This window comes from Physella acuta, unplaced genomic scaffold (assembly GCF_028476545.2).
Source record: "Physella acuta isolate Inbredline_101_S28 unplaced genomic scaffold, ASM2847654v3 ptg001463l, whole genome shotgun sequence".
NCBI classification, from domain to species: domain Eukaryota; kingdom Metazoa; phylum Mollusca; class Gastropoda; family Physidae; genus Physella; species Physella acuta.
Window position 1 is genome coordinate 1 of NW_026732978.1, and position 12,906 is coordinate 12,906.

At 33.6% G+C, this 12,906-nt stretch overlaps 2 protein-coding genes and 1 non-coding gene across 3 annotated transcripts; 2 read left to right on the forward strand and 1 right to left on the reverse strand.

Moving 5' to 3' along the window:
* Positions 1 to 2,250: 2,250 nt before the first annotated feature.
* LOC131928097 (uncharacterized) lies at positions 2,251 to 5,096 on the forward strand. Its single transcript, XM_059284014.1, has 2 exons — positions 2,251 to 2,412; positions 2,658 to 5,096. Exons 1-2 carry the CDS (start codon positions 2,328 to 2,330, stop codon positions 3,326 to 3,328), a joined length of 756 nt encoding a protein of 251 aa, XP_059139997.1. The 5' UTR covers positions 2,251 to 2,327; the 3' UTR covers positions 3,329 to 5,096.
* A 171-nt stretch (positions 5,097 to 5,267) lies between these two features.
* Positions 5,268 to 11,466, reverse strand: LOC131928111 (mitochondrial import inner membrane translocase subunit Tim10). Its single transcript, XM_059284038.1, has 2 exons — positions 11,270 to 11,466; positions 5,268 to 6,250 (listed from the first exon to the last, which is right to left on the reverse strand). Exons 1-2 carry the CDS (start codon positions 11,350 to 11,352, stop codon positions 6,043 to 6,045), a joined length of 291 nt encoding a protein of 96 aa, XP_059140021.1. The 5' UTR covers positions 11,353 to 11,466; the 3' UTR covers positions 5,268 to 6,042.
* Positions 11,467 to 12,192: 726 nt separating this feature from the next.
* Positions 12,193 to 12,330, forward strand: LOC131928112 (U8 small nucleolar RNA). The gene has a single exon (XR_009383730.1). It is a non-coding gene; the product is annotated as a U8 small nucleolar RNA (small nucleolar RNA).
* Positions 12,331 to 12,906: the final 576 nt, after the last annotated feature.

A 12,906-nucleotide genomic window follows, 5' to 3' on the forward strand; every position in this document is an offset into this window, starting at 1 on the left:
CACGAGCCGACTCGCGGCGTATCATATGCCGCTATTTAGTTGTTTTATTTTTTACTTTTCAGTAATTCATAATTTGTGAATTCGACAGTAGCACTGCTGTCACTGAAAATATTTTCTTTAAAACACCATCCGATACCACCCCACCCTCCTTTCCCCCAACCAGAGTTTCTTCCAGGCATTTCCCCCAACCAGAGTTTCTTCCAGGCATCTCCCCCGTGAAAGCAGCCTCCTCTTAGTTACCTCCCCTAAGTTTAAAATAGTTTCAAACTAAATTATCTGCCCCTAATAGCCGTCACTAAACCCGGCTCTACGATTGTAAACATTTAGCGTGAACCACAGCTCACCAGACCATGTGGGGGTGGGGGTGGTAGGGATATGCCTAGAGAGGAAGAGAGGGGACTGCAAGGCGCGCTTACAGCTTGGTGTTTTCTAGGGTATCCAAGAAGAGAATTATATATATATATATATATATATATATATATATATATATATATATATATATATATATATATATATATATATATATATATACTATAGGCAGAGTTTCTTCCAGGCATCTCTTCGGGGGGGGGGGGGCGAAAACATTCTACCGCCCCCCCCCCCCCTGAACGAAATGAAATTTATATAATTTATATAGAAAATATATACTTTTAACAGTGTCCGCCCCCCCCCCGAAGAAAGTCTGCCCCCCCCCCCCCCGAAACAGTCAAGTGCCCCCCCCCCCCCCCCGGAGAAAAAAGTCTGGAAGAAACACTGATAGGGCCGACTAAACTGAAAAAAAAATAATAAAGTTTGCCTTTCTTATCTCCGATTCCTTTTGATGTGTAAATTATAATACGAATTATGGATCGTCCATAAATGACGTCACACTTTTTGTCAATTTATAAATTTTTCTCCGGAGGGGGGGGGGGGGGGGAAGCACTTAAAACTTTCTGGGGGGGGGGATATTCAAATAAATAATATATTTGTTTCTATTTCGCACGGAGAAATGCCCGAAGAAATTCTGACCAAAACAAATAAGCCTATATGTGCGAGAATCCCAACACCCACATAAACTGCCATTTTATTTTTTTTAAATGTTACTTGAATACACGTTGAGCTATTTCCATTTAGATCTATATATTATAAAGTACAGTACACTGAACATGTAAATGTTTTTATTTTTTATTTTACAGAAGTGTCTTTTTATAAACGCTAAATTTTAATTAAATAATTGTATTCTAAAAAGTATAAATTTGCCGTCACAATTTGACGACCTTTCACTTATTAGATAAGTCCACTGCTCCCCTAATAGTGTGATAATATTTAGCTTATAGATTCTTGTTTCCAAATAGTCCTAACTATAGACTGTGGTCCTGCTATAAACCTTTTGTCTTATTAGACCTAATTTAAAGATAATAATCCTATTTTTTTTTAAATATGGGATTTTGGGTATATGTTACTATTATTACAGATATATTAACTTTTTGTGAAGGGGGGTGGTAAATCACCAAAACAGCGTGACTTCATCTATGTCCAATTAGTTCACACATGTCGATTTTTTCTCCCCCCCCCCCCCCCCCACACTCTATTGTTTTAGTATATATACGTCATTAAAGGATGATATCTAAATAATCGTAAATATGCTATCGATCTACAAATAGAAATATAATATAAATGGCATAGACTATTTTTAAGCTCTATGATTACATGTTATACGCGTCAGCTGTCCTGCGCCACCTGAAGAGATGGTTGAAAGAAACTATGTGTTTCCACGACTTTTATAATGTAACAAATTATATTACTACTTTTATTATTAGGTAATTAGTTAGATCTCTGGTTAATTAGGCTAGATTCTTAAAACAACAATTCAACCCTTCTTCATTAGCATATTGTGTACCTTATTTTAACTAGTATAATTAATTATACAGCTCACACTACCTAAATATTTCAAATAAGGTCTCTTGAGTGGATGAATACTTGTGTATAAAATATAAAAGCTATATAATATATCATATATATATATATATATATATATATATATATATATATATATATATATATATATATATATATATATATATATATATATACACTATATATTTATATCTTTTATATATTTATTATATAGAATAGAGGCTAAAATAGAATCAAATCCTTACTTCTTGACATATCAAAACTGAAACACATTACTTAATGAAGCTATAAAAACATTTTTAAAAACAACTTTGAGGGTAATATCTATTACCTAACCATGTTGGTTTGTGCTCATTAATAAGAAATAAAAGTTAATATGAGTGGAACATTTTAATTTTAACAGATTAACCAGTAAAGAAGACCACACCAATATGGCCAGTGAAGAGCTAGAAGAGGGTGGATATAGTTTAAATAACCACAGCGCAGCCAGTGAAGAAATTTCTAAATATTTTACAGGTATGATGTCATTTATTTTCTTATCATGTTGAAAATAAAAACTATACCTGTTTAAAATAAATTCTGGCACTAATAAGAGCAAGCATGCTCAATGGTTGATGCTGAATTTGTGTTGTAGCATTTATTTTTTACTGGTTGAGGTGACTATAGGAAGGTTTAATTATTTTTTTTTGTATTAAGTTGATCAAAGTTTAACAAATAGTGATATGGTTGAATTACTGAAACTTTCTTATCATCCTGTACAGGCACACATGAAGTACAGGAATGCATTGAAGGTCAAGGTGAGGTAGATCTACACACCCACCTGGCAAACTGTAAGAAAAACCCTGGCCATAAAAATTTTGTCCCTGTAAATGAGTTAACCATTGAACATTTTCCTCCTAGTTTCCATGACGACCTCCTGCTAGGCCTCACAAAAGTTGTAGCTGACCTAACTGTCAGGATAGCGGTTCAGTTCACCAGTCTAGGCAGACCTGAGTTCTTACCGGGCACTTCAGATCCATATCCTTGCTACAACAACAGGGGAAAGAACTCGATGAGAACAGGAACGGGGAAGGTGTGGCAGGTGATCAAACACACACAAGAAAGAAAGGACAGGACTTGCCCATGTCCTGAATGTGTTAACTCGGACACACCCAGTAAAGTCTGGTGGGGGGTTCACGTGCAAACGGCCAAACATGTAGTTTATGATTCAAGTGAGGTGATACAGTCAAGCTGTAGATTATGGTTTGATGATGATACAAGTCCAGTGGTCAACATATATGGGTGGAAGATGGAGGATGGGGTCACTGCATGGGACTTGAGTCTTTTAACTTATGTGACACATGACTTAGAGGTAGGTGACAAGCTGGGGCTGATGAAGAGATGGCAAGTTGCTCTATGGAGGAAAGTAAATCTTCTTCTTCTTCGTTCTTAATTATTAGTGTTGAAGGGGATCGAGATTTATCTGCCAGTGGGTTTGAGGCTTTTTTGTTCGAATTTATCAACCATGAGCTTTTTGCCGACTCGACCACACCTCCAACACAATTAAGCGTTACGTGTCAACTGGTTATGCGCCATTGAGGCCATTGACTCCGATTTCAGCCTGCTTTTCTTTTTGGATTTGCTTCCATAGCCTTTGTCCAACCAAGAACAAACTACAAGGCAGCAGTTGTTTAATTTTGGAGTTGTCTCTCCTAGAAGAGTGGCTGTCCCCAGCTAACGAGCCTCATCTGCCCGAGGGTTCGAACTCGAGACTTTTCGGTTTAGCAACCATGAGCTTTACCGACTCGACCACGCCGTCCCCGGAAAGTAAATGACAAATACACAATTCATAGAGATGTACACAAGCTAACCATTATAGTGTCACATCCTCATGGCTGTTCAAAGCACGTCTCTGTAGGTCGCTGGGTCCATAGACAAGAGGTGGATGGTAACTGGACAAGGTACACATACACAACTTGTACCTGTCCAGGTAGCAGTGGGGCTCTGGTCTACAGAGTGGGGTGTTTTGTGTCTGAGCATCCTCACAGTGGAGTTAACTCTGATGGATTAAACTATAGTGGTGTGTGGACAGACTAAGAACACTTGTAGTGTTGTAGTGGTCATAGTTACTTTAGTTAATGCTATTAAAAAGTTTTAAATCTATTTTAACCCCTCAAATTCGGCATAATTTTTGTCAAAGTTTATGCATTATCTTACTTTTATGATTAAAAATCATCACAGCAATGACTTCATAGGCATTGTAACAATCCATTTTTACCCCTAAGCGATTTATTTTTTAATTATACAGCCTTTTTGAGTGGTTTCCTGTGTTTTTCAGTATAGAGTGTATTAATCCCAAACCCCAGTATGGTCATGGTTTGCTATCTAATCTTTTTAAGTCCTATGATATATTTAGTAACCGCAACTGATTGGCAGCCTAGTCCATTCCTTGATGTCCTGCATCCAATTTGTGTGTGCTTATATGTGCAGAAATAAATATCCTTTAATTTTTCATAATTAAAAATTTAATCTTCAAAAATATCAAAGGCCACCAAATTCTTCACAGCAAATGTCAACAATCCATGGATATTGTTATGTTCAATTTTTGAAAATGTGTTGTGAATGTAACTCAATATTTTTCAAGTGCAATCTTCTGATTATACTAGTGTGTTTTAAACAAGTTAATCAACAGGGTATTTAAATACATACAGTGAAGAAACTGATAAAATTATGTTTCTACATCTATACATTTTTTTTTAGCAATTATTCAATTTACATTTTGTCAATTCCCTACATAATTTTGTCAAAATGTGAGATTATTATAAATACCAGGTGGTGGTATTGACTTTTGCCTTTTTTATTCTGATAAAAATGAAACTGAATAATTTCTGTGATTTTATGTTAACATTATGTGTGTGAGCTGAAGTGAAATATTTGACAGAAATAAAATACTGTGTAACGTAACTTTCAACTGTTTGAGGTGTATGATCAATGTAGGTGTCTACAATCTTAGATTCTTGAGTTTCTGATTTAACAGCATTAAAAAAGACTTGTATAAAATCACTTTGAGTACAACATGCATTAGCCCTAGTAAAAGATGTAAAATAATTTGGCAGATATTGATATGTGGTAACAAGATATCTGTATCTTAAGCTTGCTTACAGTAGTTAACACATTCTACATTTTGGTACAGATGCCTTAAGCATTAACTAATTACTGAATAAGACTATAATTTTTTTCTGTTTAACTTCTGAAGAACAGAAATAAAAAGAATACAAATTGTATTCAGTTTTTCTTTTCATATTTACTGATATGAAAAGGCAGTCCTTCATGTAATGCATTTTAAAAACAAAGAACACAGAGAGAAAAAAGTTATTAACAAGAACAAGATCTATTCACATCCAACTTTATTAATCAGAACATTTCTAAAATGTTCTGTTAATATAAAATGCACAGTTAACAATGGTCTCATCTATATCACACTGATAACAACCACTCATACCTTCAACAGTGAAAGTCTACCACACATACATTTTAAAATAATCAAATTGAAAAAAATCTGGTATCAAAACATACAGGCTTATAACGGTAATTATATTAACATAAATAATATAATATTATTATATTATAAATCACCACGAGCTCCAGAAGTATGCACACTTCAAATACTTCCAATCATTCTTTTTAAAGTTACTTCAACCAATGCTATCACTTCCATTTAAATAATTAAATAATTAAAAAATTCTTAAAATCATAAATTATGGTCAGGTTCTATTTTTACCTATCAGCATTAACAAATGTCACACAGGACTATGCATAGCTGCAGTACTGAAAATGCATGCCATGAGTATTCTCACTAAGAACCAAATATAAAACAACTGCCTAACATATCTTTAAAACATCACACAATGTTTGAAAAATAAATTAAAACATCTGAAACTTCAGTTTGAAATTTGCAGCTCCAATATAAAAAAGCTCTAGTAATTAGTTTTGGAGATTCAAGATAAAGACTTGTGCTAATGGTAAAGCTGTCAATTTGATTTTACTTTAATCATGTAGAAGGTACTTCAAAAATATTACTGCACTGACAGAATGTCATAACGGCTTGCAATGTGGTATTGTAATAATAATATAATTGGTAGCAACTGTTCATAAACCACAGAATACTTATTTTCCTGATGGTTGGACTTGCTGTTGCATCTTTTTCATGGTTGCTTCATCTTGCTGGGAAAGTGCAGTTAGTTTTTTTCCTATCCTATCATGCACTTCAAGATATTTGGCTACACATCTGTCAATACAGACAGCTTCACCTTTTGAAAGCTCAGGATCTTTGTATTTAGCTGGTATACACTTCCTTTGGCATGCTTGTGTCATTCTGAAATAAAAAAAAAAAAAAATTTAAATACTGTACATAAAAAATAATAATAATTTAAATACTGTATAAATTCAAGTTATCTAAAACAATCAACAAGTAATAAAATAAACAGCAAATAGACAGCAAAAAAAATGTTTGATCTGTTAAAACACTGAACAGTCTTGATCGTGGTTGACAGTATCAAATGCTTTGTGATTCATTTAGACTCATTTATAGTATTACATTACACATAGGTTACACAGAATTTAAAAACATGATAATCCATTATAATTTATAGTAAAACTAGCGACGTTGAATCTAATTTCATCCAGCAGCCCTTCTTACTACATTAGTACTTGTCACAATTATACAACATGACATATTGAAATGAATAATAAGATAAAAAAAAATCTTTTTGGTTAAATATGGATAAGCAGCTAATTATTGCTAGATGTATTGACTACGTTGGCTCATTGATTATTATAGACTTATTCAGATCTCTTTCCGCTGAAATTAAAATCATTTCGATTAGACACAAACATTTAGAGTATATTTAAACACCTATACATGTTCAATGGAAGAATTAGCTTCTATACATTTTCAACGACATTTTTATCATGTTAATATTGAATATTGTATTTCTTGTAATAACAGCCAGCAATCTCTTACATAGAGATCTAAAGTTTAAGAACAAAGCAAGAAGATAGATGTACACAATTTGATAGTTGCTGCAGGCAGGAAAAGAAATTCAGTAGAACGTCCCTTAGTCCACTCAGCTCTATTGGACGTTAGAGAAAGTAAAGGCTGCTGATCACATGATCCCTTCAAAACACTACTTCACTGTCCCCATCCAATGGACCGTCAAGTTTGAAAAGGGAACTTTTTTCACATTCACATTGTGCGCTGCTGCGAGCTCAAAAGAAAGGAAACTAACTTGTCCTTTTTAATATGGCAAATATTTCAGTGTCAATACAATTTTATTAATTTATACAAGTGTTTGTGGATACCCTACCATATACAGTTGTCAAAGGCGAAGTATCATCCAAATCTAGACATGCATGCCAAATTGACACTACTTTTGAGGTGGATTTCCTAAACAGGACACAATTCAAATAATAAATGACATCATACTTTTCCAGACGAATTCCCTTTCCCCCAATCGTCACTAAAAGCAAGATGATGATTTAATATCATATCGCAGTTCTACTATACCCGAACGCGTAATCACAATTTCCAACAAAAACGAATAAATTGTTCATCATTTTAAAAAATTTTTTTACCCCGTCTCATATTTTGAGTTCAATGTCATTTATGAAGAATATGGACGACCTAATAATAGACAAGTTCATCAGTACAAAAGGGATTAATAAATGTTGGACCTCCCAAAAGTTTGTGAGATCTTGGACTTGGATGTAGGCCTACATACATAGCCTTTATTTCAATTGAAATTAAAGATAAGAAGACAGCCCTCTACTACTTACATTAAACAAGACAGCTATGTATATTAAACAACAAAGTCAACACAATATACATACGAATAGGAAAACTACTCTAAATTTTATTTGGAAAGATGGCCGCTGTTTTTATCTACTAATATTTATCTCAAACACCTAGTTTAAAGTTAGATTCATGTAGGCCGTTCGATTCACAGCTTCCGGGTTTGTTGTTTTGACGCCATCTCACGGCTCATGCGCTTACCAAAAATGGCGACCAGTTTCGCTTTCACTAATGGGTAGAGGGATAAAACTAATGATTACGAAGCCATCATTAATTTAAGAAATCGGAACTATCCGTTTCTATTTAAGTCTGTTTAAGAATTTGGCCAAATTTCTTTGTCTCGCAAGCGGCGCCTTAGTGAAAGTAGCTCTATATAATTCTTATCTTTCGAATCAAATAACTATAAAATACCGCTGCTATTTTTAACCAGACTATTGCTATTTTTTACTTGAAAGCATTAATTTTACACACATTACAATAAACTGGTAATAATTTATTGTAGGCATGAGATAAGCTCTGTAAGAATAATAATGCCATTTTATTATAATCTTTTTTGGTGAACACGAAGCGCGGGAAAATGTGTGATGCGCAAGAATCCAATCATTTGGCTAGATTTATGACTTTTTTTTGTGTCACACCTAAAAATAGAATGTTTACTCTTTCTTCATTGATGATCGTTTTCGTTATTTTTTAAACTGAACAGGTTTTGTAACTTGATATACTTACCCTTTATCAAAACTAAAAGCATAGCATGCTGATTGTGAACAAATATAGTCATAAAACACAGAAATATAAAGTTACAAACAATGCGATGTCAGGATGTGCCACACCCGGGCCACACCCCCTCAAGAAAACACGTGTTTATTAAACTGTTTATCTCACTTTACACCAGTAATTAAAATTAATTTTCAAATTTTTATCACTTATTGGGTAAGATTAAGCACATGTTTACTAAAAATTAAAAAAAAAAAAAACAAAAGCAAATTCTGTTTTAATGAAGGTCACGGGTCAAGTTTTTTTTCCTTCTGTCAAGTTCAGTGGAGGGTGCCACAGGCTGACCTGACTTTGGAATTTTTTTCAGTAATAATGACTTTGCACAGAAAGTTAAAATATGCTAAATTGGCTAAGTTTACTAGTGTGCAAGCTATTATTGATACATTTTTAATACAAAAAATCATTCTGTAATTCTCATCAAAAAGCCTAGTTTCATATAGGTTGAATTATGGATTTTTTAAAATAAAATATTCTGTTATTTCAAATACACCATTAACTTCCTTACCCCTTAAGAGAACATTTGACACCACATTTAAATATCTAGCTTACTCGGTTGATGAGAAAAAAGAGAATTTGAAAATTAATCAAAAGTGGAAAATGAATGACAAAACAGTGTTCTTGGCCCTCGACCGGCATAACATGATGTCGTGGACTTGTGTACACGAGCTTTTAATTCCCGCCATGGTAATTGCGTCAGCTTAGGTAATTTACTCACCGGAAAATAACAAAAAGCAACTCGTTGATAATCAAACTAGATCTAGTTATTTTATTATTTATTAAATTCTACTCCACATGATATTCATACCAATTTAAGAAGTAATGAACACCTGCATAAATCAAATGACCATAATAAATATTTTTATATCAAATTCTAATTTTAAATAATAAATATGCTTAAAATAATATGATAGTAATAGTTATGATAGTTTATAAATACAAATACATTTTACACTCAATTCACATTATATTGAGTCAACAGCGTGGCAGCTGAGGTTCATACATGGTATTAGTGTCTTTTTTTTTTTTACATTACATTTTTTTTTCATCTTGAAAACATGACGTATGTGATTATTTTTTTAAAATAAAATCTCCAAACATCGTCACTCGCGTGATTGCTTGCTTACATTTACTATACTGTAGATGAAAAATCCCACCACGGTCGCGGGTCACAGTGAGTTCAGCAGGCCCATAGTACACGTCATAGATTGAACACGCGTACACGAGATGGTCGGTGTCTTCACTTCTCTCTCTCTTCTCCCCCCCCCCTTCTTCAATCAAATTGAAAAACAGACCTACTTCCCTACTTCTTGTCATTTTTTTTTAAAGTTCGGTAATTTTTTTAAAAGTTCACATATCAGGTATGCTAGACGGCCAGCTGTATAAAAAAAAAATTTAACTAGATCTACGTCTAGCTTAAAAAAATAAATAAATAAACGCTTAAAATGCACGTAAACAGATTATTTAGCGCCAAAAAAAAAAAAAGGCCGCTGAACGAGCATTTTTTAAAAATACGCAGCAATGAAAAAGGCTAACGGCCGATCAATTAAGTCTAAAAATCGCCCGTAATTAGGCCTAGCTCTGAAAAAGCCCACTGAACGAGCATCATTGATTATATAAACGAATATGCCACGCAGCGTTGACGAGGTTAACCACCGGTCACGAATTAAATTCAATGCAGCTACTGTCGGCCCACAGTGAAGAAAAAAAATCAATATACTAATAAAATTACTAATACAATAATAATGTCCATAATTTTACTTTTTCCGCACATGCTACAATTGAATTATAATTAAAATACTAGATTTAACAGTTCATTCCGCAAAAAACAAAAACTAGTTTCTGTGAGGTAACTAGCGTAACAATGACGTCATGATACTAAAAATAGCGGATAGAAATGTCAGCGTGGGTACCTCATCCTCGAGTGAGATTTTGGAAAAAGTAATCAAAAATACTGTAAATATACATGATAAATATATCAATTATATATTAATGTACAGTTAGTCGAGCCGTTTTCCCCGTTAGTCGGTCGTTTTTGGCGGCGGTTCAGTTTTTACGGAGAGTGCTCCACTAGAAATCCTCTCATTATTTACAACCACGAATCTTGCGATTTTTTCTGGCATTCTAAGGCATATTATCCATTTTATTAGCAATTTGCATTAAAATAATGATGAGAATTTGCGATATAAACAGTTTTTTCATTTGTCGTGGATGGGACCCCTAAAATAAACGTAAAAACCGTCAGAAAACGACGTGTGACGTTTCAGGGTCAGAGGTCAATCCTACCATCTAAGCAACGCGCCAGACTAATATTATCCATATTATTAGCATCTTGTGTTAAAATAATGATAAGAATTTGCGAGATTAACAGCTTTTTCATCTGTCGTGGATAGGACCGGACCCCTAAAATAAACGTAAAAACCGTCAGAAAACGACGCGTGACGTTTCAGGGTCAGAGGTCAATCCAGCCATCTAAGCAATGAGGCGGCCTATTATATAGCAAATCTTGCTCTCAGACACTGCTGTTTAAAGTTAATTTCTGGCCTATATCGATATATTTAGCCATTGATTTAGGTTTATTATTCATTTATCTATAATATTTGACACAAACATATCACAATATACTTCTATTAAAGCCTTGACAATGAGGTAACGTTTTCGTACATAAATAGCCGCGGGCGATTTTACGTACCCAAAACGATAGATTACCCACTTCTTCACTATTTTAAAATTATTTTTATTATTTTACCCTCATCCGCTTTCGTAGCCTACCTGTTGTACATATCAACCATCATTTCCATTTCTAATTCATTGACAAATTTTAATGCGGCATCGCTCAGTTCAGGTTGGCTCATTTTTAAAGTTTTATTCTATCCGACGATACAGCAACAGTAAAACGACTTGCGTTACAAAGATTTGTTGTTATGAGTGTTCCACGTGCAGGAAGTAAACAAGGTGACCTCCCTTGAAATACACAACTCTAAGAATCGAAAAACAAATTAATCTTATAAAACATTTAATCAATGAAATAGTTAAGAAATGCATCCCATATAGATCTAGATGTATTTGTAACTTTTTATTTATCATTTAGACATTGCTAATTTATTAAACGGATGTGTTTTAAAAAATGTAAATGTAGAAGGAGTCAGTAATTATTTTTTTTTTTTTTTACATTTTAGACATATTTGAGAAAACAAACTGAACGCATCGAATTGTGGGTATAAATAATGAAATACTTAATTAAGTCAATAAGTGGTTCTTAAAAACAATTTTTCAGGAAATTAAACTTAGCAAATTTTTTTACATCCCCTATTTAGAATTAAATTGGGGGGGGGGGGAAGGAGAGGTGCTTAGCGAAAAAGCATGACATCATTAATTTTTTTTTTGGATGGCGCTTTTAGTAAACATCGATACTGACCTAAAAGTTTAAAAGGGAGGTAACTCTTCCATTTTAAATGTGTCTGAACTTAAGAATTGTTATTTTAAAAATGTTCTAAACGTTGAATATTAAGTGAAATATTTTAAAAACTAATCTATTCATAATTATTAATTACTAACGTTTTTCTTATTAGTATGAATGACATATAAAGTTTAGACGGGTTTTATATTTTCTAAGCAATATTACTTCTGTCAAAACCTTAAAAATGTTACAACTAGTATTTACTTATAAAATTAAAATCGGCTCATTTCATTGTCTATCAGTTAGGGATAATTCTGATCTGTAAGGTTCCGTTTACGGGCCTACAGTTTAGAAAAGTGATGATAGCGGTTGATGACCCATGTGAGTTAAATCCGCGGAAATCAGGAGTAACGACCCTGATTTCTAATCTGACCCTCTGATAGACAAACGTTCAAAAAAATCTATAATCTAGTTTGAGAGAATAATTATAATAAGTAAATGATATGCCAATAATTATAAACAACATTTATGCTACTTGAAAAAAGACTTGTTAAACTATATAAATGAACTAACGCTCTAGTCATATAGCCGTTGACATTAGTTGTCACTTCATTTATAAATAAGGAAGCGAGGTCTAGCAACTGGGGGGGGGGGGGGGGGGGGGGGGGGTGTTAAGAAAAAATATAGCTTTTTGTTGACATATAATAAAATGTTTTACACATACAGTGTCGTAAAATTGTAGGCCAATATTGTTTAATGTGGTATATATAACACGCTGATTTAATGGAGAGTGGAGATTTTCTAATTGTGGTGTTACGTACTATGGGCATTAAACTATTTAAACATTGGCGTAATTTTTTTTCGACATTACCAAATGTAGGTTTCCTGATGTAACTCATACTACCCACTTAGTTACCCCTCCCTCCATACTATAAGTCTTGACGTCCCCTGTTTTGAATTATAATGTTGCATACAGAGTTTCTTCCAGCCCCCCCCCCCCCCCGAACGA

What these genes read in the sequence shown, in the direction of transcription:
- LOC131928097 (XM_059284014.1), top strand. Translation starts at nt 2,328, where the DNA reads ATGGCCAGTGAAGAGCTAGAAGAGGGTGGATATAGTTTAAATAACCAC. An exon ending in AATTTCTAAATATTTTACAG is followed by an intron (nt 2,413 to 2,657) that starts GTATGATGTCAT and finishes CATCCTGTACAG; the next exon opens with GCACACATGAAGTACAGGAA.
- LOC131928111 (XM_059284038.1), bottom strand. Translation starts at nt 11,352, where the DNA reads ATGAGCCAACCTGAACTGAGCGATGCCGCATTAAAATTTGTCAATGAA. An exon ending in ATGGTTGATATGTACAACAG is followed by an intron (nt 6,251 to 11,269) that starts GTAGGCTACGAA and finishes TTTTTATTTCAG; the next exon opens with AATGACACAAGCATGCCAAA.